Source organism: Drosophila virilis, chromosome 4, assembly GCF_030788295.1.
Source record: "Drosophila virilis strain 15010-1051.87 chromosome 4, Dvir_AGI_RSII-ME, whole genome shotgun sequence".
In the NCBI taxonomy this organism is placed as follows: domain Eukaryota; kingdom Metazoa; phylum Arthropoda; class Insecta; order Diptera; family Drosophilidae; genus Drosophila; species Drosophila virilis.
The window spans coordinates 10800807-10821746 of NC_091546.1; the positions used below are offsets into that span (position 1 = coordinate 10800807).

Genomic DNA, 20940 nt, shown 5'->3' on the forward strand with positions numbered 1-20940 from the left:
TGCGAAAATCGAAACTTTTTCGATGATTTTTTTTTCATATCTCGGGTAATAGCTCCGCGCGGAGATATCACGTTCCAAAACGACATAGCTCCGCGCGGAGATATGACGTTCCAAAATGACATAGCTCCGTGCGGAGATATGACGTTCCAAAATGACATAGCTCCGGCGGGGATATGACGTTCCAAAACGACAAAACTCCCTGCTGGAGATATGACGTTCCAAAACGACATAGCTTCGCATGGAGATATGACTTTCCAAAACGACATAGCTCCGCGCGGAGATATGACGTTCTAAAACGACATAGCTCCGCGTGGAGATATGACGTTCCAAAACGACATACCTCCGCGCGGAGATATGACGATCCAAAACGACAGAACTCCCTGCTGGAGATATGACGTTTCAAAACGACAGAACTCCCTGCTGAGATATGATTTTTTCAAAATCGAGGTCGGTGCGAAAATCGAAATTTTTTCGATGATTTTTTAATATCTCGGGTAAATAATGTCTGATTTTAAAATGTTATACCTTTTTGAATGCGTACGGATCCCTACCATCAATAAGCTTTCAAACAAATTAAAAATCGTTTTGTTAAAAAAAAAAAGTTGTAGACAAAAAACGGATTCGTTCGTAATTTTTCGAATTTTTCCGTCATATAATGTTCGATTTTGGAATTTTATACCAATTTTGACTCGTAAGGATCAGCTCTATCGACTGGCATAAGAAAAAGAAATCCAAAATTTTACCATAATCGACAAAATGTCAAGGGGTTATATCACGTTTTTTTCAAAATCGAGGTCGGTGCGAAAATCGAAACTTTTTCGATGATTTTTTTTAATATCTCGGGTAATAGCTCCGCGCGGAGATATCACGTTCCAAAACGACATAGCTCCGCGCGGAGATATGACGTTCCAAAATGACATAGCTCCGTGCGGAGATATGACGTTCCAAAATGACATAGCTCCGCGCAGAGATATGACGTTCCAAAACGACATAGCTCCGCGCGGGGATATCACGTTCCAAAACGACATAGCTCCGCGCGGAGATATGACGTTCCAAAATGACATAGCTCCGTGCGGAGATATGACGTTCCAAAATGACATAGCTCCGTGCGGAGATATGACGTTCCAAAATGACATAGCTCCGTGCGGAGATATGACGTTCCAAAACGACAAAACTCCCTGCTGGAGATATGACGTTCCAAAACGACATAGCTCCGCATGGAGATATGACTTTCCAAAACGACATAGCTCCGCGCGGAGATATGACGTTCCAAAACGACATAGCTCCGCGTGGAGATATGACGTTCCAAAACGACATAGCTCCGCGCGGAGATATGACGATCCAAAACGACAGAACTCCCTGCTGGAGATATGACGTTTCAAAACGACAGAACTCCCTGCTGAGATATGATTTTTTCAAAATCGAGGTCGGTGCGAAAATCGAAAATTTTTCGATGATTTTTTAATATCTCGGGTAAATAATGTCTGATTTTAAAATGTTATACCTTTTTGAATGCGTACGGATCCCTACCATCAATAAGCTTTCAAACAAATTAAAAATCGTTTTGTTAAAAAAAAAATGTAGACAAAAAACCGATTCGTTCGTAATTTTTCGAATTTTTCCGTCATATAATGTTCGATTTTGGAATTTTATACCAATTTTAACGCGTAAGGATCAGCTCTATCGACTGGCATAAAAAAAAGAAATCCAAAATTTTACCATAATCGACAAAATGGCAAGGGGTTATATCACGTTTTTTTCAAAATCGAGGTCGGTGCGAAAATCGAAACTTTTTCGATGATTTTTTTTAATATCTCGGGTAATAGCTCCGCGCGGAGATATCACGTTCCAAAACGACATAGCTCCGCGCGGAGATATGACGTTCCAAAATGACATAGCTCCGTGCGGAGATATGACGTTCCAAAACGACAAAACTCCCTGCTGGAGATATGACGTTCCAAAACGACATAGCTCCGCGTGGAGATATGACGTTCCAAAACGACATAGCTCCGCGCGGAGATATGACGTTCCAAAACGACAGAACTCCCTGCTGGAGATATGACGTTCCAAAACGACATAGCTCCGCGTGGAGATATGACTTTCCAAAACGACATAGCTCCGCGCGGAGATATGACGTTCCAAAACGACAGAACTCCCTGCTGGAGATATGACGTTTCAAAACGACAGAGCTCCCTGCTGGATATATGACGTTCCAAAACGACATAGCTCCGCGCGGAGATATGACGTTCCAAAACGACAGAGCTCCCTTCTGGAGATATGACGTTCCAAAACAACAGAACTACCTGCTGAGATATGATTTTTTCAAAATCGAGGTCGGTGCGAAAATCGAAATTTTTTCGATGATTTTTTAATATCTCGGGTAAATAATGTCTGATTTTAAAATGTTATACCTTTTTGAATGCGTACGGATCCCTACCATCAATAAGCTTTCAAACAAATTAAAAATCGTTTTGTTAAAAAAAAAAAGTTGTAGACAAAAAACGGATTCGTTCGTAATTTTTCGAATTTTTCCGTCATATAATGTTCGATTTTGGAATTTTATACCAATTTTGACTCGTAAGGATCAGCTCTATCGACTGGCATAAGAAAAAGAAATCCAAAATTTTACCATAATCGACAAAATGTCAAGGGGTTATATCACGTTTTTTTCAAAATCGAGGTCGGTGCGAAAATCGAAACTTTTTCGATGATTTTTTTTAATATCTCGGGTAATAGCTCCGCGCGGAGATATCACGTTCCAAAACGACATAGCTCCGCGCGGAGATATGACGTTCCAAAATGACATAGCTCCGTGCGGAGATATGACGTTCCAAAATGACATAGCTCCGCGCAGAGATATGACGTTCCAAAACGACATAGCTCCGCGCGGGGATATCACGTTCCAAAACGACATAGCTCCGCGCGGAGATATGACGTTCCAAAATGACATAGCTCCGTGCGGAGATATGACGTTCCAAAATGACATAGCTCCGTGCGGAGATATGACGTTCCAAAATGACATAGCTCCGTGCGGAGATATGACGTTCCAAAACGACAAAACTCCCTGCTGGAGATATGACGTTCCAAAACGACATAGCTCCGCATGGAGATATGACTTTCCAAAACGACATAGCTCCGCGCGGAGATATGACGTTCCAAAACGACATAGCTCCGCGTGGAGATATGACGTTCCAAAACGACATAGCTCCGCGCGGAGATATGACGATCCAAAACGACAGAACTCCCTGCTGGAGATATGACGTTTCAAAACGACAGAACTCCCTGCTGAGATATGATTTTTTCAAAATCGAGGTCAGTGTGAAAATCGAAACATTTTCGATGATATTTTTTAATATCTCGCGTAAATAATGTCTGATTTTAAAATGTTATACCTTTTTGAATCCGTACGGATCCCTACCATCAATTAGCATTCAAACAAATTAAACATCGTTTTGTTAAAAAAATGTTGTAGACAACAAACCGATTCGTTCGTAAATTCAACCTTTTTGATGATTTTTTGGAATATTTCCGTCAAATAATGAAAGATTTTGGAATTTTATACCATTTTTGACTCGTAAGGATCAGTTCTGTCGATTGGCATCAAAAAAAAGGAAATCCAAAATTTTAACCTAAATCGACAAAATGGCAAGGGGTTACATCACGTTTTTTTCAAAATCGAGGTCGGTGCGAAAATCGAAACTTTTTCGATGATTTTTTTAATATCTCGGGTAATAGCTCCGCGCGGAGATATGACGTTCCAAAACGACATAGCTCCGCGCGGAGATATGACGTTCCAAAACGACGTAGCTCCGCGCGGAGATATGACGTTCCAAAACGACGTAGCTCCGCGCGGAGATATGACGTTCCAAAACGACATAGCTCCGCGCGGAGATATGACGTTCCAAAACGACAGAACTCCCTGCTGAGATATGATTTTTTCAAAATCGAGGTCGGTGCGAAAATCGAAATTGTTTCGATGATTTTTTTTTAATATCTCGGGTAAATAATGTCTGATTTTAAAATGTTATACCTTTTTGAATGCGTACGGATCCCTACCATCAATAAGCTTTCAAACAAATTAAACATCGTTTTGTTAAAAAAAAATGTTGTAGACAAAAAACCGATTCGTTCGTAATTTTTCGAATTTTTCCGTCATATAATGTTCGATTTTGGAATTTTATACCAATTTTGACTCGTAAGGATCAGCTCTATCGACTGGCATAAAAAAAAAAAATCCAAAATTTTACCATAATCGATAAAATGGCAAGGGGTTACATCACGTTTTTTTCAAAATCGAGGTCGGTTCGAAAATCGAAACTTTTTCGATGATTTTTTTTAATAACTCGGGTAATAGCTCCGCGCGGAGATATCACGTTCCAAAACGACATAGCTCCGCGCGGAGATATGACGTTCCAAAATGACGTTGCTCCGCGCGGAGATATGACGTTCCAAAACGACGTAGCTCCGCGCGGAGATATGACGTTCCAAAACGACATAGCTCCGCGCGGAGATATGACGTTCCAAAACGACAGAACTCCCTGCTGGAGATATGACGTTCCAAGACGACATAGCTCCGCGTGGAGATATGACTTTCCAAAACGACATAGCTCCGCGCGGAGATATGACGACCAAAACGACATAGCTCCGCGCGGAGATATGACGTTCCAAAACGACAGAGCTCCCTGCTGGAGATATGACGTTCCAAAACGACAGAACTCCCTGCTGAGATATGATTTTTTCAAAATCGAGGTCGGTGCGAAAATCGAAACTTTTTCGATGATTTTTTTTTAATATCTCGGGTAAATAATGTCTGATTTTAAAATGTTATACCTTTTTTAATGCGTACGGATCCCTACCATCAATAAGCTTTCAAACAAATTAAACATCCTTTTGTTAAAAAAAAAATGTTGTAGACAAAAAACCGATTCGTTCGTAATTTTTCGAATTTTTCCGTCAAATAATGTTCGATTTTGGAATTTTATGCCAATTTTGACTCGTAAGGATCAGCTCTATCGACTGGCATAAAAAAAAAGGAAATCCAACATTTTGACCATAATCGACGAAATGGCAACGGGTTATATCACGTTTTTTTCAAAATCGAGGTCGGTGCGAAAATCGAAACTTTTTCGATGATTTTTTTTAATATCTCGGGTAATAGCTCCGCGTGGAGATATGACATTCCAAAACGACAGAACTCCCTGCTGGAGATATGACGTTCCAAAACGACAGAACTCCCTGCTGAAATATGATTTTTTCAAAATCGAGGTCGGTGCGAAAATCGAAATTGTTTCGATGATTTTTTTTTAATATCTCGGGTAAATAATGTCTGATTTTAAAATGTTATACCTTTTTGAATGCGTACGGATCCCTACCATCAATAAGCTTTCAAACAAATTAAACATCGTTTTGTTAAAAAAAAAATGTTGTAGACAAAAAACCGATTCGTTCGTAATTTTTCGAATTTTTCCGTCAATTAATGTTCGATTTTGGAATTTTATACCAATTTTGACTCGTTAGGATCAGCTCTATCGACTGGCATAAAAAAAAAAGAAATCCAAAATTTTGACCATAATCGACAAAATGGCAAGGGGTTATATCACGTTTTTTTCAAAATCGAGGTCGGTGCGAAAATCGAAACTTTTTCGATGATTTTTTTTAATATCTCGGGTAATAGCTCCGTGTGGAGATATGACGTTCCAAAACGACAGAACTCCCTGCTGGAGATATGACGTTCCAAAACGACAGATCTCCCTGCTGAGATATGATATTTTCAAAATCGAGGTCGGTGCGAAAATCGAAAATTTTTCGATGATTTTTTTTTAATATGTCGGGTAAATAATGTCTGATTTTAAAATGTTATACCTCTTTGAATCCGTACGGATCCCTACCATCAATTAGCATTCAAACAAATTAAACATCGTTTTGTTAAAAAAATGTTGTAGACAAAAAACCGAATCGTTCGTAAATTCAACCTTTTTGATGATTTTTTGGAATATTTCCGTCAAATAATGTCAGATTTTGGAATTTTATACCATTTTTGAATCGTAAGGATCAGTTCTGTCGATTGAAATCAAAAAAAAGGAAATCCAAAATTTTGACCCAAATCGACAAAATGGTAAGGGGTTGTTACATCACGTTTTTTTCAAAATCGAGGTCGGTGCGAAAATCGAAACTTTTTCGATGATTTTTTTTAATATCTCGGATAATAGCTCCGCGCGGCGATATCACGTTTCAAAACGACATAGCTCCGCGCAGAGATATGACGTTCCAAAATGACATAGCTCCGTGCGGAGATATGACGTTCCAAAATGACATAGCTCCGCGCGGAGATATGACGTTCCAAAACGAAATAGCTCCGCGCGGAGATATGACGTTCCAAAACGACATAGCGCCGCGTGGGGATATGACGTTCCAAAACGACATAGCTCCGCGCGGAGATATGACGTTCCAAAACGACATAGCTCCGCTCAGAGATATGACGTTCCAAAATGACATAGCTCCGCGCGGAGATATGACGTTCCAAAACGACAGAACTCCCTGCTGGAGATATGACGTTCCAAAACGACATAGCTCCGCGTGGAGATATGACGTTCCAAAACGACATAGCTCCGCGCGGAGATATGACGTTACAAAACGACAGAACTCCCTGCTGAAGATATGACGTTCCAAAACGACATAGCTCCGCGTGGAGATATGACTTTCCAAAACGACGTAGCTCCGCGCGGAGATATGACGTTCCAAAACGACAGAACTCCCTGCTGGAGATATGACGTTTCAAAACGACAGAACTCCCTGCTGGAGATATGACGTTCCAAAACGACATAGCTCCGCGTGGAGATATGACTTTCCAAAACGACATAGCTCCGCGCGGAGATATGACGACCAAAACGACATAGCTCCGCGCAGAGATATGACGTTCCAAAATGACATAGCTCCGCGTGGAGATATGACGTTCCAAAACGACAGAACTCCCTGCTGGAGATATGACGTTCCAAAACGACATAGCTCCGCGTGGAGATATGACTTTCCAAAACGACATAGCTCCGCGCGGAGATATGACGTTCCAAAACGACAGAACTCCCTGCTGGAGATATGACGTTCCAAAACGACATAGCTCCGCGTGGAGATATGACGTTCCAAAACGACATAGCTCCGCGCGGAGATATGACGTTCCAAAACGACAGAACTCCCTGCTGGAGATATGACGTTTCAAAACGACAGAACTCCCTGCTGGAGATATGACGTTCCAAAACGACATAGCTCCGCGTGGAGATATGACTTTCCAAAACGACATAGCTCCGCGCGGAGATATGACGTTCCAAAACGACGTAGTTCCGCGCGGAGATATGACGTTCCAAAACGACGTAGCTCCACGCGGAGATATGACGTTCCAAAACGACATAGCTCCGCGCGGAGATATGACGTTCCAAAACGACATAGCTCCGCGTGGAGATATGACGTTCCAAAACGACATAGCTCCGCGCGGAGATATGACGTTCCAAAACGACAGAACTGCCTGCTGGAGATATGACGTTCCAAAACAACATAGCTCCGCGCGGAGATATGACGTTCCAAAACGACATAGCTCCGCGTGGGGATATGACTTTCCAAAACGACATAGCTCCGCGCGGAGATATGACGACCAAAACGACATAGCTCCGCGCGGAGATATGACGTTCCCAAACGACATAGCTCCGCGCGGAGATATGACGTTCCAAAACGACATAGCTCCGCGTGGAGATATGACGTTCCAAAACGACATAGCTCCGCGTGGAGATATGACGTTCCAAAACGACATAGCTCCGCGCGGAGATATGACGTTCCAAAACGACATAGCTCCGCGTGGAGATATGACTTTCCAAAACGACATAGCTCCGCGCGGAGATAAGACGTTCCAAAACGACATAGCTCCGCGCGGAGATAAGACGTTCCAAAACGACAGAACTCCCTGCTGGAGATATGACGTTCCAAAACGACAGAACTCCCTGCTGAAATATGATTTTTTCAAAATCGAGGTCGGTGCGAAAATCGAAATTGTTTCGATGATTTTTTTTTAATATCTCGGGTAAATAATGTCTGATTTAAAAATGTTATACCTTTTTGAATGCGTACCGATCCCTACCATCAATAAGCTTTCAAACAAATTAAACATCGTTTTGTTAAAAAAAAAAATGTTGTAGACAAAAAACCGATTCGTTCGTAAATTCAACCTTTTTGATGATTTTTTGGAATATTTCCGTCAAATAATGTCAGATTTTGGAATTTTATACCATTTTTGAATCGTAAGGATCAGTTCTGTCGATTGAAATCAAAAAAAAAGGAAATCCAAAATTTTGACCCAAATCGACAAAATGGTAAGGGGTTGTTACATCACGTTTTTTTCAAAATCGAGGTCGGTGCGAAAATCGAAACTTTTTCGATGATTTTTTTTAATATCTCGGGTAATAGCTCCGCGCGGCGATATCACGTTTCAAAACGACATAGCTCCGCGCAGAGATATGACGTTCCAAAATGACATAGCTCCGTGCGGAGATATGACGTTCCAAAATGACATAGCTCCGCGCGGAGATAGACGTTCCGAAACGAAATAGCTCCGCGCGGAGATATGACGTTCCAAAACGACATAGCTCCGCGTGGGGATATGACTTTCCAAAACGACATAGCTCCGCGCGGAGATATGACGACCAAAACGACATAGCTCCGCGCGGAGATATGACGTTCCAAAACGACATAGCTCCGCGCGGAGATATGACGTTCCAAAACGACATAGCTCCGCGCGGAGATATGACGTTCCAAAACGACAGAGCTCCCTGCTGGAGATATGACGTTCCAAAACGACAGAACTCCCTGCTGGAGATATGACGTTCCAAAACGACATAGCTCCGCGTGGAGATATGACTTTCCAAAACGACATAGCTCCGCGCGGAGATATGACGACCAAAACGACATAGCTCCGCGCAGAGATATGACGTTCCAAAATGACATAGCTCCGCGCGGAGATATGACGTTCCAAAACGACAGAACTCCCTGCTGGAGATAGGACGTTCCAAAACGACAGAACTCCCTGCTGAGATATGATTTTTTCAAAATCGAGGTCGGTGCGAAAATCGAAACTTTTTCGATGATTTTTTTTAATAACTCGGGTAATAGCTCCGCGCGGAGATATCACGTTCCAAAACGACATAGCTCCGCTCAGAGATATGACGTTCCAAAATGACAAAGCTCCGCGCGGAGATATGACGTTCCAAAACGACAGAACTCCCTGCTGGAGATATGACGTTCCAAAACGACATAGCTCCGCGCGGAGATATGACGTTCCAAAACGACAGAACTCCCTGCTGGAGATATGACGTTCCAAAACGACATAGCTCCGCGTGGAGATATGACGTTCCAAAACGACATAGCTCCGCGTGGAGATATGACTTTCCAAAACGACATAGCTCCGTGCGGAGATATGACGTTCCAAAACGACAGAGCTCCCTGCTGGAGATATGACGTTTCAAAACGACAGAACTCCCTGCTGGAGATATGACGTTCCAAAACGACATAGCTCCGCGTGGAGATATGACTTTCGAAAACGACATAGCTCCGCGCGGAGATATGACGACCAAAACGACATAGCTCCGCGCAGAGATATGACGTTCCAAAATGACATAGCTCCGCGTGGAGATATGACGTTCCAAAACGACAGAACTCCCTGCTGGAGATATGACGTTCCAAAACGACATAGCTCCGCGTGGAGATATGACTTTCCAAAACGACGTAGCTCCGCGCGGAGATATGACGTTCCAAAACGACAGAACTCCCTGCTGGAGATATGACGATTCAAAACGACAGAACTCCCTGCTGGAGATATGACGTTCCAAAACGACATAGCTCCGCGTGGAGATATGACTTTCCAAAACGACATAGCTCCGCGCGGAGATATGACGACCAAAACGACATAGCTCCGCGCGGAGATATGACGTTCCAAAACGGCAGAGCTCCCTGCTGGAGATATGACGTTCCAAAACGACAGAACTCCCTGCCGAGATATGATTTTTTCAAAATCGAGGTCGGTGCGAAAATCGAAACTTTTTCGATGATTTTTTTTAATAACTCGGGTAATAGCTCCGTGCGGAGATATGACGTTCCAAAATGACATAGCTCCGCGCGGAGATATGACGTTCCAAAACGACGTAGCTCCGCGCGGAGATATGACGTTCCAAAACGACTTAGCCCCGCGCGGAGATATGACGTTCCAAAACGACATAGCTCCGCGCGGAGATATGACGTTCCAAAACGACATAGCTCCGCGTGGAGATATGACGTTCCAAAACGACATAGCTCCGCGTGGAGATATGACTTTCCAAAACGACATAGCTCCGCGCGGAGATAAGACGTTCCAAAACGACATAGCTCCGCGCGGAGATAAGACGTTCCAAAACGACAGAACTCCCTGCTGGAGATATGACGTTCCAAAACGACAGAACTCCCTGCTGAAATATGATTTTTTCAAAATCGAGGTCGGTGCGAAAATCGAAATTGTTTCGATGATTTTTTTTTAATATCTCGGGTAAATAATGTCTGATTTAAAAATGTTATACCTTTTTGAATGCGTACGGATCCCTACCATCAATAAGCTTTCAAACAAATTAAACATCGTTTTGTTAAAAAAAAAATGTTGTAGACAAAAAACCGATTCGTTCGTAATTTTTCGAATTTTTCCGTCAATTAATGTTCGATTTTGGAATTTTATACCAATTTTGACTCGTAAGGATCAGCTCTATCGACTGGCATAAAAAAAAAGAAATCCAAAATTTTGACCATAATCGACAAAATGGCAAGGGGTTATATCACGTTTTTTTCAAAATCGAGGTCGGTGCGAAAATCGAAACTTTTTCGATGATTTTTTTTAATATCTCGGGTAATAGCTCCGCGCGGAGATATCACGTTCCAAAACGACATAGCTCCGCGCAGAGATATGACGTTCCAAAATGACATAGCTCCGTGCGGAGATATGACGTTCCAAAATGACATAGCTCCGCGCGGAGATATGACGTTCCAAAACGACGTAGCGCCGCGCGGAGATATGACGTTCCAAAACGACATAGCTCCGCGCGGAGATATGACGTTCCAAAACGACAGAACTGCCTGCTGGAGATATGACGTTCCAAAACGTCATAGCTCCGCGTAGAGATATGACTTTCCAAAACAACATAGCTCCGCGCGGAGATAAGACGTTCCAAAACGACAGAACTCCCTGCTGGAGATATGACGTTTCGAATCGACAGAACTCCCTGCTGAGATATGATTTTTTCAAAATCGAGGTCGGTGCGAAAATCGAAATTGTTTCGATGATTTTTTTTTAATATCTCGGGGTTATATCACGTTTTTTTCAAAATCGAGGTCGGTGCGAAAATCGAAACTTTTTCGATGATTTTTTTTAATATCTCGGGTAATAGCTCCGCGCGGCGATATCACGTTTCAAAACGACATAGCTCCGCGCAGAGATATGACGTTCCAAAATGACATAGCTCCGTGCGGAGATATGACGTTCCAAAATGACATAGCTCCGCGCGGAGATATGACGTTCCAAAACGACATAGCTCCGCGCGGAGATATGACGTTCCAAAACGACATAGCTCCGCGTGGGGATATGACGTTCCAAAACGACAGAACTCCCTGCTGGAGATATGACGTTCCAAAACGACATAGCTCCGCGCGGAGATATGACGTTCCAAAACGACATAGCTCCGCGCGGAGATATGACGTTCCAAACCGACAGAACTGCCTGCTGGAGATATGACGTTCCAAAACGTCATAGCTCCGCGTGGAGATATGACTTTCCAAAACAACATAGCTCCGCGCGGAGATAAGACGTTTCAAAACGACAGAACTCCTTGCTGGAGATATGACGTTTCAAAACGACAAAACTCCCTGCTGAGATATGATTTTTTCAAAATCGAGGTCGGTGCGAAAATCGAAATTGTTTCGATGAATTTTTTTTAGTATCTCGGGGTTATATCACGTTTTTTTCAAAATCGAGGTCGGTGCGAAAATCGAAACTTTTTCGATGATTTTTTTTAATATCTCGGGTAATAGCTCCGCGCGGCGATATCACGTTTCAAAACGACATAGCTCCGCGCAGAGATATGACGTTCCAAAATGACATAGCTCCGTGCGGAGATATGACGTTCCAAAATGACATAGCCCCGCGCGGAGTTATGACGTTCCAAAACGACATAGCTCCGCGCGGAGATATGACGTTCCAAAACGACATAGCTCCGCGTGGGGATATGACGTTCCAAAACGACATAGCTCCGCGCGGAGATATGACGTTCCAAAACGACAGAACTCCCTGCTGGAGATATGACGTTCCAAAACGACATAGCGCCGCGTGGAGATATGACGTTCCAAAACGACATAGCTCCGCGCGGAGATATGACGTTCCAAAACGACAGAACTCCCTGCTGGAGATATGACGTTTCAAAACGACAGAACTCCCTGCTGAGATATGATTTTTTCAAAATCGAGGTCGGTGCGAAAATCGAAATTTTTTCGATGATTTTTTTTTAATATCTCGGGTAAATAATGTCTGATTTTAAAATGTTATACCTTTTTGAATGCGTACGGATCCCTACCATCAATAAACTTTCAAACAAATTAAACATCGTTTTGTTAAAAAAAAATGTTGTGGACAAAAAACCGATTCGTTCGTAATTTTTCGAATTTTTCCGTCATATAATGTTCGATTTTGGAAATTTATACCAATTTTGACGCGTAAGGATCAGCTCTATCGACTGGCATAAAAAAAAAAGAAATCCAAAATTTTACCATAATCGACAAAATGGCAAGGGGTTATATCACGTTTTTTTCAAAATCGAGGTCGGTGCGAAAATCGAAACTTTTTCGATGATTTTTTTTAATATCTCGGGTAATAGCTCCGCGCGGAGATATGACGTTCCAAAATGACATAGCTCCGTGCGGAGATATGACGTTCCAAAACGACGTAGCTCCGCGCGGAGATATGACGTTCCAAAACGACGTAGCTCCGCGCGGAGATATGAAGTTCCGAAACGACATAGCTCCGCGCGGAGATATGACGTTCCAAAACGACATAGCTCCGCGCGGAGATATGACGTTCCAAAACGACAGAACTCCCTGCTGGAGATATGACGTTCCAAAACGACATAGCTCCGCGTGGAGATATGACTTTCCAAAACGACATAGCTCCGCGCGGAGATATGACATTCCAAAACGACAGAACTCCCTGCTGGAGATATGACGTTTCAAAACGACAGAACTCCCTGCTGAGATATGATTTTTTCAAAATCGAGGTCGGTGCGAAAATCGAAATTGTTTCGATGATTTTTTTTAAAATCTTGGGTAAATAATGTCTGATCTTAAAATGTTATACCTTTTTGAATGCGTACGGATCCCTACCATCAATAAGCTTGCAAACAAATTAAACATCGTTTTGTTAAAAAAAAAATGTTGTAGACAAAAAACCGATTCGTTCGTAATTTTTCGAATTTTTCCGTCATATAATGTTCGATTTTGGAATTTTATACCAATTTTGACTCGTAAGGATCAGCTCTATCGACTGGCATAAGAAAAAGAAATCCAAAATTTTACCATAATCGACAAAATGGCAAGGGGTTATATCACGTTTTTTTCAAAATCGAGGTCGGTGCGAAAATCGAAACTTTTTCGATGATTTTTTTTAATATCTCGGGTAATAGCTCCGCGTGGAGATATGACGTTCCAAAACGACAGAACTCCCTGCTGAGATATGATTTTTTCAAAATCGAGGTCGGTGCGAAAATCGAAAATTTTTCGATGATTTTTTTTAATATGTCGGGTAAATAATGTCTGATTTTAAAATTTTATACCTTTATGAATCCGTACGGATCCCTACCATCAATTAGCATTCAAACAAATTAAACATCGCTTTGTTAAAAAAAATGTTGTAGACAAAAAACCGATTCGTTCGTAAATTCAACCTTTTTGATGATTTTTTGGAATATTTCTGTCAAATAATGTCCGATTTTGGAATTATATACCATTTTTGACTCGTAAGGATCAGTTCTGTCGATTGGCATCAAAAAAAAGGAAATCCAAAATTTTGACCCAAATCGACAAAACGGCAAGGGGTTACATCACGTTTTTTTCAAAATCGAGGTCGGTGCGAAATCCAAACTATTTCGATGATTTTTTTTAATATCTCGGGTAATAGCTCCGCGCGGAGATATCACGTTCCAAAACGACATAGCTCCGCGCAGAGATATGACGTTCCAAAATGACATAGCTCCGCGCGGAGATATGACGTTCCAAAACGACATAGCTCCGCGTGGAGATATGACGTTCCAAAACGACATAGCTCCGCGCGGAGATATGACGTTCCAAAACGACAGAACTGCCTGCTGGAGATATGACGTTCTAAAACGACATAGCTCCGCGTGGAGATATGACTTTCCAAAACGACATAGCTCCGCGCGGAGATATGACGTTCCAAAACGACAGAACTCCCTGCTGGAGATATGACGTTCCAAAACGACAGAGCTCCCTGCTGGAGATATGACGTTCTAAAACGACATAGCTCCGCGTGGAGATATTACTTTCCAAAACAACATAGCTCCGCGCGGAGATATCACGTTCCAAAACAACATAGCTCCGCGCGGAGATATGACGTTCCAAAACGACATAGCTCCGCGCGGAGATATGACGTTCCAAAACGACATAGCTCCGCGCGGAGATATGACGTTCCAAAACGACATAGCTCCGCGCGGAGATATGACGTTCCAAAACGACATAGCTCCGCGTGCAGATATGACGTTCCAAAACGACATAGCTCCGCGCGGAGATATGACGTTCCAAAACGACAGAACTGCCTGCTGGAGAAATGACGTTCCAAAACGACAGAACTCCCTGCTGGAGATATGACGTTCTAAAACGACATAGCTCCGCGTGGAGATATGACTTTCCAAAACGACATAGCTCCGCGCGGAGATATGACGTTCCAAAACGACATGGCTCCGCGCGGAGATATGACGATCCAAAACGACAGAACTCCCTGCTGGAGATATGACGTTCCAAAACGACAGAACTCCCTGCTGGAGATATGACGTTCCAAAACGACGTAGCTCCGCGCGGAGATATGACGTTCCAAAACGACATAGCTCCGCGCGGAGATATGACGTTCCAAAATGACATAGCTTCGCGCGGAGATATGACGTTCCAAAACGACGTAGCTCCGCGCGGAGATATGACGTTCCAAAACGACATAGCTCCGCGCGGAGATATGACGTTCCAAAACGACATAGCTCCGCGCGGAGATATGACGTTCCAAAACGACATAGCTCCGCGTGGAGATATGACGTTCCAAAACGACATAGCTCCGCGCGGAGATATGACGATCCAAAACGACATAGCTCCGCGCGGAGATATGACGATCCAAAACGACAGAACTCCCTGCTGGAGATATGACGTTCCAAAACGATAGAACTCCCTGCTGGAGATATGACGTTCCAAAACGACAGAACTCCCTGCTGAGATATCATTTTTTCAAAATCAAGGTCGGTGCGAAAATCGAAATTTTTTCGATGATTTTTTTTTAATATCTCGGGTAATAGCTCCGCGTGGAGATATGACGTTCCAAAACGACAGAGCTCCCTGCTGGAGTTATGACGTTCCAAAACGACAGAACTCCCTGCTGTGATATGATTTTTTCAAAATCGAGGTCGGTGCGAAAATCGAAAATTTTTCGATGATTTTTTTTTAATATGTCGGGTAAATAATGTCTGATTTTAAAATGTTATACCTTTTTGAATCCGTACGGATCCCTACCATCAATTAGCATTCAAGCAAATTAAATATCGTTTTGTTAAAAAAATGTAGACAAAAAACCGATTCGTTCGTAACCTTTTTGATGATTTTTTGGAATATTTCCGTCAAATAATGTCCGATTTTGGAATTTTATACCATTTTTGACTCGTAAGGATCAGTTCTGTCGATTGGCATCAAAAAAAAGGAAATCCAAAATTTTGACCCAAATCGATAAAATGGCAAGGGGTTATATCACGTTTTGTTCAAAATCGAGGTCGGTGCGAAAATCGAAACTTTTTCGATGATTTTTTTTAATATCTCGGGTAATAGCTCCGCGCGGCGATATCACGTTCCAAAACGACATAGCTCAGCGCAGAGATATGACGTTCCAAAATGACATAGCTCCGTGCGGAGATATGACGTTCCAAAACGACATAGCTCCGCGCGGAGATATGACGTTCCAAAACGACATAGCTCCGCGCGGAGATATGACGTTCCAAAACGACATAGCTCCGCGCGGAGATATGACGTTCCAAAACGACATAGCTCCGCGTGGAGATATGACGTTCCAAAACGACATAGCTCCGCGCGGAGATATGACGTTCCAAAACGACGTAGCTCCGCGCGGAGATTGGGTCAAAATTTTGAATTAAGCACTTATGATAAAAAAGGAACTTAAATAGCATAACAGAAAAAAAATTTGTGTGTGTGTACATGTATACAGAAATTCTTAAAGCTGCTGCCCCATTCAATTGCACAGTTGCATATAACTTAGGTTTTTTCTTAACCGATCCTTATGAAATTTTCTACAGTTTATCTTATTTTACCATAGAATATTTGTGTATTCTGAAAAGTAATTTGCTTTTAAATTGTGTCTTCAATTGGTTGGCAACAAAACTTGGGTTATTAACTTGATTTATAGCTGTTGGGTGGTAGCAGGGAGCTGGCGATAGGTATAAAATGAAAGATACTTGATATATCTATAATATTCTAAAAGCAACATATCATGTTTGGTGGCTCTAGCTCTTATTATTTACCCAATTTGCTCAAAAAAACAGGATGTCGATATTGATTTTTATCGATTGCTTGGAAACGGGGTAAGTTATCGATTATCGGAAACAAACTCGATCTGAGCAGGCACTAAAAGCACCTAGCTCTAATAGGTTCCGAGATCCTTGCGTTCATACATACGGACGGACGGACGGACAGACGGACATGGCTAGATCAACTCGGCTATTGATGCTGATCACGAATATATATACTTTATGGGGTCGGAGATGCTTCCTTCTGCCTGTTACATACATTTGGATTTCGCACAATTACAATATACCCTTAAACCCATTTTTAATGGGCTCAGGGTATAAAAATAGAACAGTGAGGTTCATAATATAATTCAATAATTTAATTCATAATTTAAAAAAAAAAAAGTATTTAGTTTATCTACATCTAAGCATTTTGTTCCAGTTTACAAGGGTATACAAATTAAATGAAAAGTAGAATCGAATTATGAATTGAATTTGAAATAATAGCTAAGCGCGGACCATGCATTGATAGCCCCTCATGATATAGATAAAAAGTAGTCTATGGGTCTCGCATTGTATTTGTAACTTGGCAAACTTGGCAAGCGAATAGATTAGATAAAGGGGTGTAAGCTTTTATAGAATGCATAAGATACATTTGTTGTGTATGCCAATAAGATGTATTTTATATGCCCAATTCTATTGATGAAAACAAAAACAATCATGTACTGTAATCGGCAGAATGAATTAAGTAGCTCTTTTTTTCTCAGGAACATTTTTGAAGTCTAAGAGAAATAATATTTTCAAAACATCTTTGAACCCATGACCAACAGTTTGCCAATATTGCAACGATTAGATAAGATCTAAAGCCTAATGCCGGTTAATTTCCCAAGCTGTAAATACTAGTTATAAATATAAAATTACTTAAGGTCGTAAATAAGGTGCTATTCACGATGCTCTAAACCCACTTTGACGATATTCGGAATTGATATGGCGCACCAGTCGCAGCCAATCCATCCAGTTGTCAGCATGATGGGCTTACCCAGAATCTTACTGCTCCTTGTGTCAGCAAAGATATGCCTAGCAGCGCCTGCAGGACGTGTGGAAATCGATCCGGAACTAACTGCGGGCTATACCGAAGGTGACATGATTCTGGAGAGCCAGGAGAGGAATGGTTTGATCAATGAAACTTATCGCTGGCCCAATCGAATTGTCTATTACTTCATCAATAGCTACATTGGTGAGACATGATACTTTACTTATAAAATTGAGTATATGCAAACCTTATTGTATCCGCCGTAGATCAGGAACATCGCAATCACATTATTCGTGGCATACGCATCCTCGAGGCGAATTCGTGCCTAATCTTTAAGGAAGCCACAAGCGATCAGCCCTACTATGTGAATGTCACCTCGGAAGCCGGCGGGTGCTACTCATACGTGGGCCACAGGAACGCGATCCAACAGCTTAATCTGCAGAACTATGCACTGAACGAAGGCTGCTTCCGGCTGGGCACTATTGTGCATGAGTTCCTGCACGCCTTGGGTTTTTATCATCAGCAGAGCACATGGAACCGTGATGACTACGTTCGCATTGCCGAGGAGAATATCACAGAGGGCATGGAGCACAACTTCAACAAATACGACAATGAGACGGTGGACAATTACGGCGAGGACTATGACTATGGCAGCGTAATGCACTACACGCCCTATGCATTCTCAAAGAATGGAGAAATGACCATTGTGCCTTTGGTGGAAGGCGCGGAGGAGATAATGGGGCAGCGACTGCAAATGAGTGAAGCGGACATCAACAAGTTAAATACTATGTACAAGTGTCCAAGGAACGTTTGACACGTATCCTTATTACATATGCTGAACTGACAAAAAGATGTTTCATTTCCGAGTGTTCGGTGTGTCTAGTTAAGGGGAAAATATATGAATAAATTGACCAGCTCAAATAAACGTCAATCCCGAACTTGTTAATAGAGCCTACTACTAGTCCTAATCGAATTGAGGGTTCGCTTGATTCGACGATAAGATAAGATCTAGCTCCAATTCACAGTTTGCGGTTAATAAATACACGTTGTAAATAAAGAACTGCAATAATATCTGCTATAAAGATAAATTAGTTGGTTATTGAATTCACAAGTAAACAGTGGACATCGCAATCGAATTGAGTCAGCGATACACGCTCCCAGTCCACAGTAGTCCGTTAAACGAAGAACATGAGACAGTCATTAATAGTCGGTTTTATCCTTCTGCTGATAAATAATGTTGTGGGAGCACCAGCAGCTCGCACGGAAGTCGATCCAGAGCTGACAGCTGGTTATATCGAAGGTGACATGGTGTTCAGCCCCGAGCAGAGAAATGGACTACGCGATGAGAACTATCGCTGGCCAGATCGCATAGTTTATTACTACATCAACAACAATATTGGTAGGTTGCATAGTATTATTGCCGCAGCTCTTGATATTAAATTTATATAAAAACAGATCAGGAACATCGCAATCACATACTTATCAGCCTTCGTAAAATCGAGCTAAGCTCCTGCCTAATATTTAAGGAGGCTTCGAAGGATCAGAACTATTATGTTAACATAACCTCGGAACCAGGCGGCTGCTTCACAGCTGTCGGCTTCCAAAACCGAGTTCAACAAATGAATTTGCAAGACTATCCCTTGGATACGGGCTGTTACCGCATGGGCACAATTATGCACGAGATGCTACACGCCCTGGGCCTTTATCATCAACAAAGCTCTTCAGATCGTGATGATTATGTTCGAATAGTCTTGGAAAATATTCAGGAAGGCAAGGAGCACAACTTTCAGAAATATGACGAGAATAGGGTTGATAACTTTGACCAGACCTATGACTACGGTAGCGTGCTGCACTACACACCCTATGGCTTTTCCAAAAACGGTGAAATGACCATTGTGCCATTGGAAGAGGGTGCCGAAAAGCGAATGGGACAGCGACTGCAAATGAGTGAAGCGGATATTAACAAATTGAATACTATGTACAAGTGTCCGATTAATGTTTAAAATGTTAGAATATGCATTGTGGCTGATAACCCATCAAAGGTAAATGAAAAAAAGGTTCCCTTAAATAGGAGACGGCATTTCCTCCTCTATGAAATATTAAAAGCAATACTTCAAATACTTCGAGACCATAGAAATGCGTGGATATCAGCGAGCAAGCATATTCAGTATTTGAAACCAGTATTTATTAGTTAATTACAGGTATTTCAAAGACTAATTGCAAGAATTCCGTCATTTCCTGAGTTCTTTGCAAATATATCTGTACAATTTAGCAAATATAATCGCTCCTAAAAGAACGCAACTAACTACTTATGACTTACTCGCTTTTTCTCAGGTGTCTACAGGGTGTTTCATTTCAACACAAAATACAAGTACGGCAATCTCTGGCACGCCAAAAATTAAATACTCTACAAATTGCGTTGCTTATGGTCTTGCAGATATGTGAGGAGAATTGTGAAACTTTTATTTTGGTAAGATATCTTGGTAAACAGAATCCTTGGCCAAATTGTTAATTTCTGCATTTCATTTCCGATCGAACTTTTCTATCTGACAAAGCGAAAGACACAAGTTTGCATATGACAGCATTATAATACCACCTTAACGGGTACTATAAAAAATTTAAAGACATTTCTAAATGCCGTCAAATTACATACTTTATGTTTTGATAATTTGACAATCGCCTTGAGATATCGTCTAGAGAGCCTCCCATCCTGTTCAAGTTCCCCTCACTGGAGTGCGAATTTGTCATTGTCTGCTAAAACTGGCTAGAATTAATGCAGATAATACCAAATACTGACATAGCACTTTGCGGTGCTTAATCTATTTCTGTAGCGACACATGCCGTCATTTCTTATAATGTCGCCGGCTTTCGTTCGATAACAAAAATTACTCCAAGAGCCTTAAACGAGTTCCAGCTGATTCTCTGTCGCTCTCTCTGTCTATCTTTCGCTCTCTCTCCCTCTTACCTTGTAAATTTGACGATAAGTGCCATCCAAGTCCGAAAACTTGTTTAGTAGAGCTATTACTCGTGTTTTCGTATCTGTAACTTATCGCCAAAGTTTAGGTGGCAATTACTCAT

General features: G+C 41.8%; 2 protein-coding genes across 2 annotated transcripts; both read left to right on the forward strand.

Annotated features, from left to right (window-relative positions):
• The first annotated feature begins 17801 nt into the window (after positions 1-17801).
• On the forward strand, positions 17802-18793 carry LOC6628612 (seminal metalloprotease 1). Its single transcript, XM_002052137.4, has 2 exons — positions 17802-18066; positions 18129-18793. The coding sequence occupies exons 1-2, from the start codon at positions 17817-17819 to the stop codon at positions 18674-18676; spliced, it is 798 nt and encodes a 265-aa protein (XP_002052173.3). The 5' UTR covers positions 17802-17816; the 3' UTR covers positions 18677-18793.
• A 223-nt stretch (positions 18794-19016) lies between these two features.
• LOC6628611 (seminal metalloprotease 1) lies at positions 19017-20165 on the forward strand. Its single transcript, XM_002052136.4, has 2 exons — positions 19017-19261; positions 19318-20165. The coding sequence occupies exons 1-2, from the start codon at positions 19051-19053 to the stop codon at positions 19863-19865; spliced, it is 759 nt and encodes a 252-aa protein (XP_002052172.1). The 5' UTR covers positions 19017-19050; the 3' UTR covers positions 19866-20165.
• Positions 20166-20940: the final 775 nt, after the last annotated feature.

Bases quoted from the DNA above. Each gene is read 5' to 3' on its own strand.
- LOC6628612 (XM_002052137.4), top strand. From the start codon at position 17,817: ATGGCGCACCAGTCGCAGCCAATCCATCCAGTTGTCAGCATGATGGGC. The intron at 18,067-18,128 runs GTGAGACATGAT...TATCCGCCGTAG, and splicing joins CTTCATCAATAGCTACATTG to ATCAGGAACATCGCAATCAC.
- LOC6628611 (XM_002052136.4), top strand. From the start codon at position 19,051: ATGAGACAGTCATTAATAGTCGGTTTTATCCTTCTGCTGATAAATAAT. The intron at 19,262-19,317 runs GTAGGTTGCATA...ATATAAAAACAG, and splicing joins CTACATCAACAACAATATTG to ATCAGGAACATCGCAATCAC.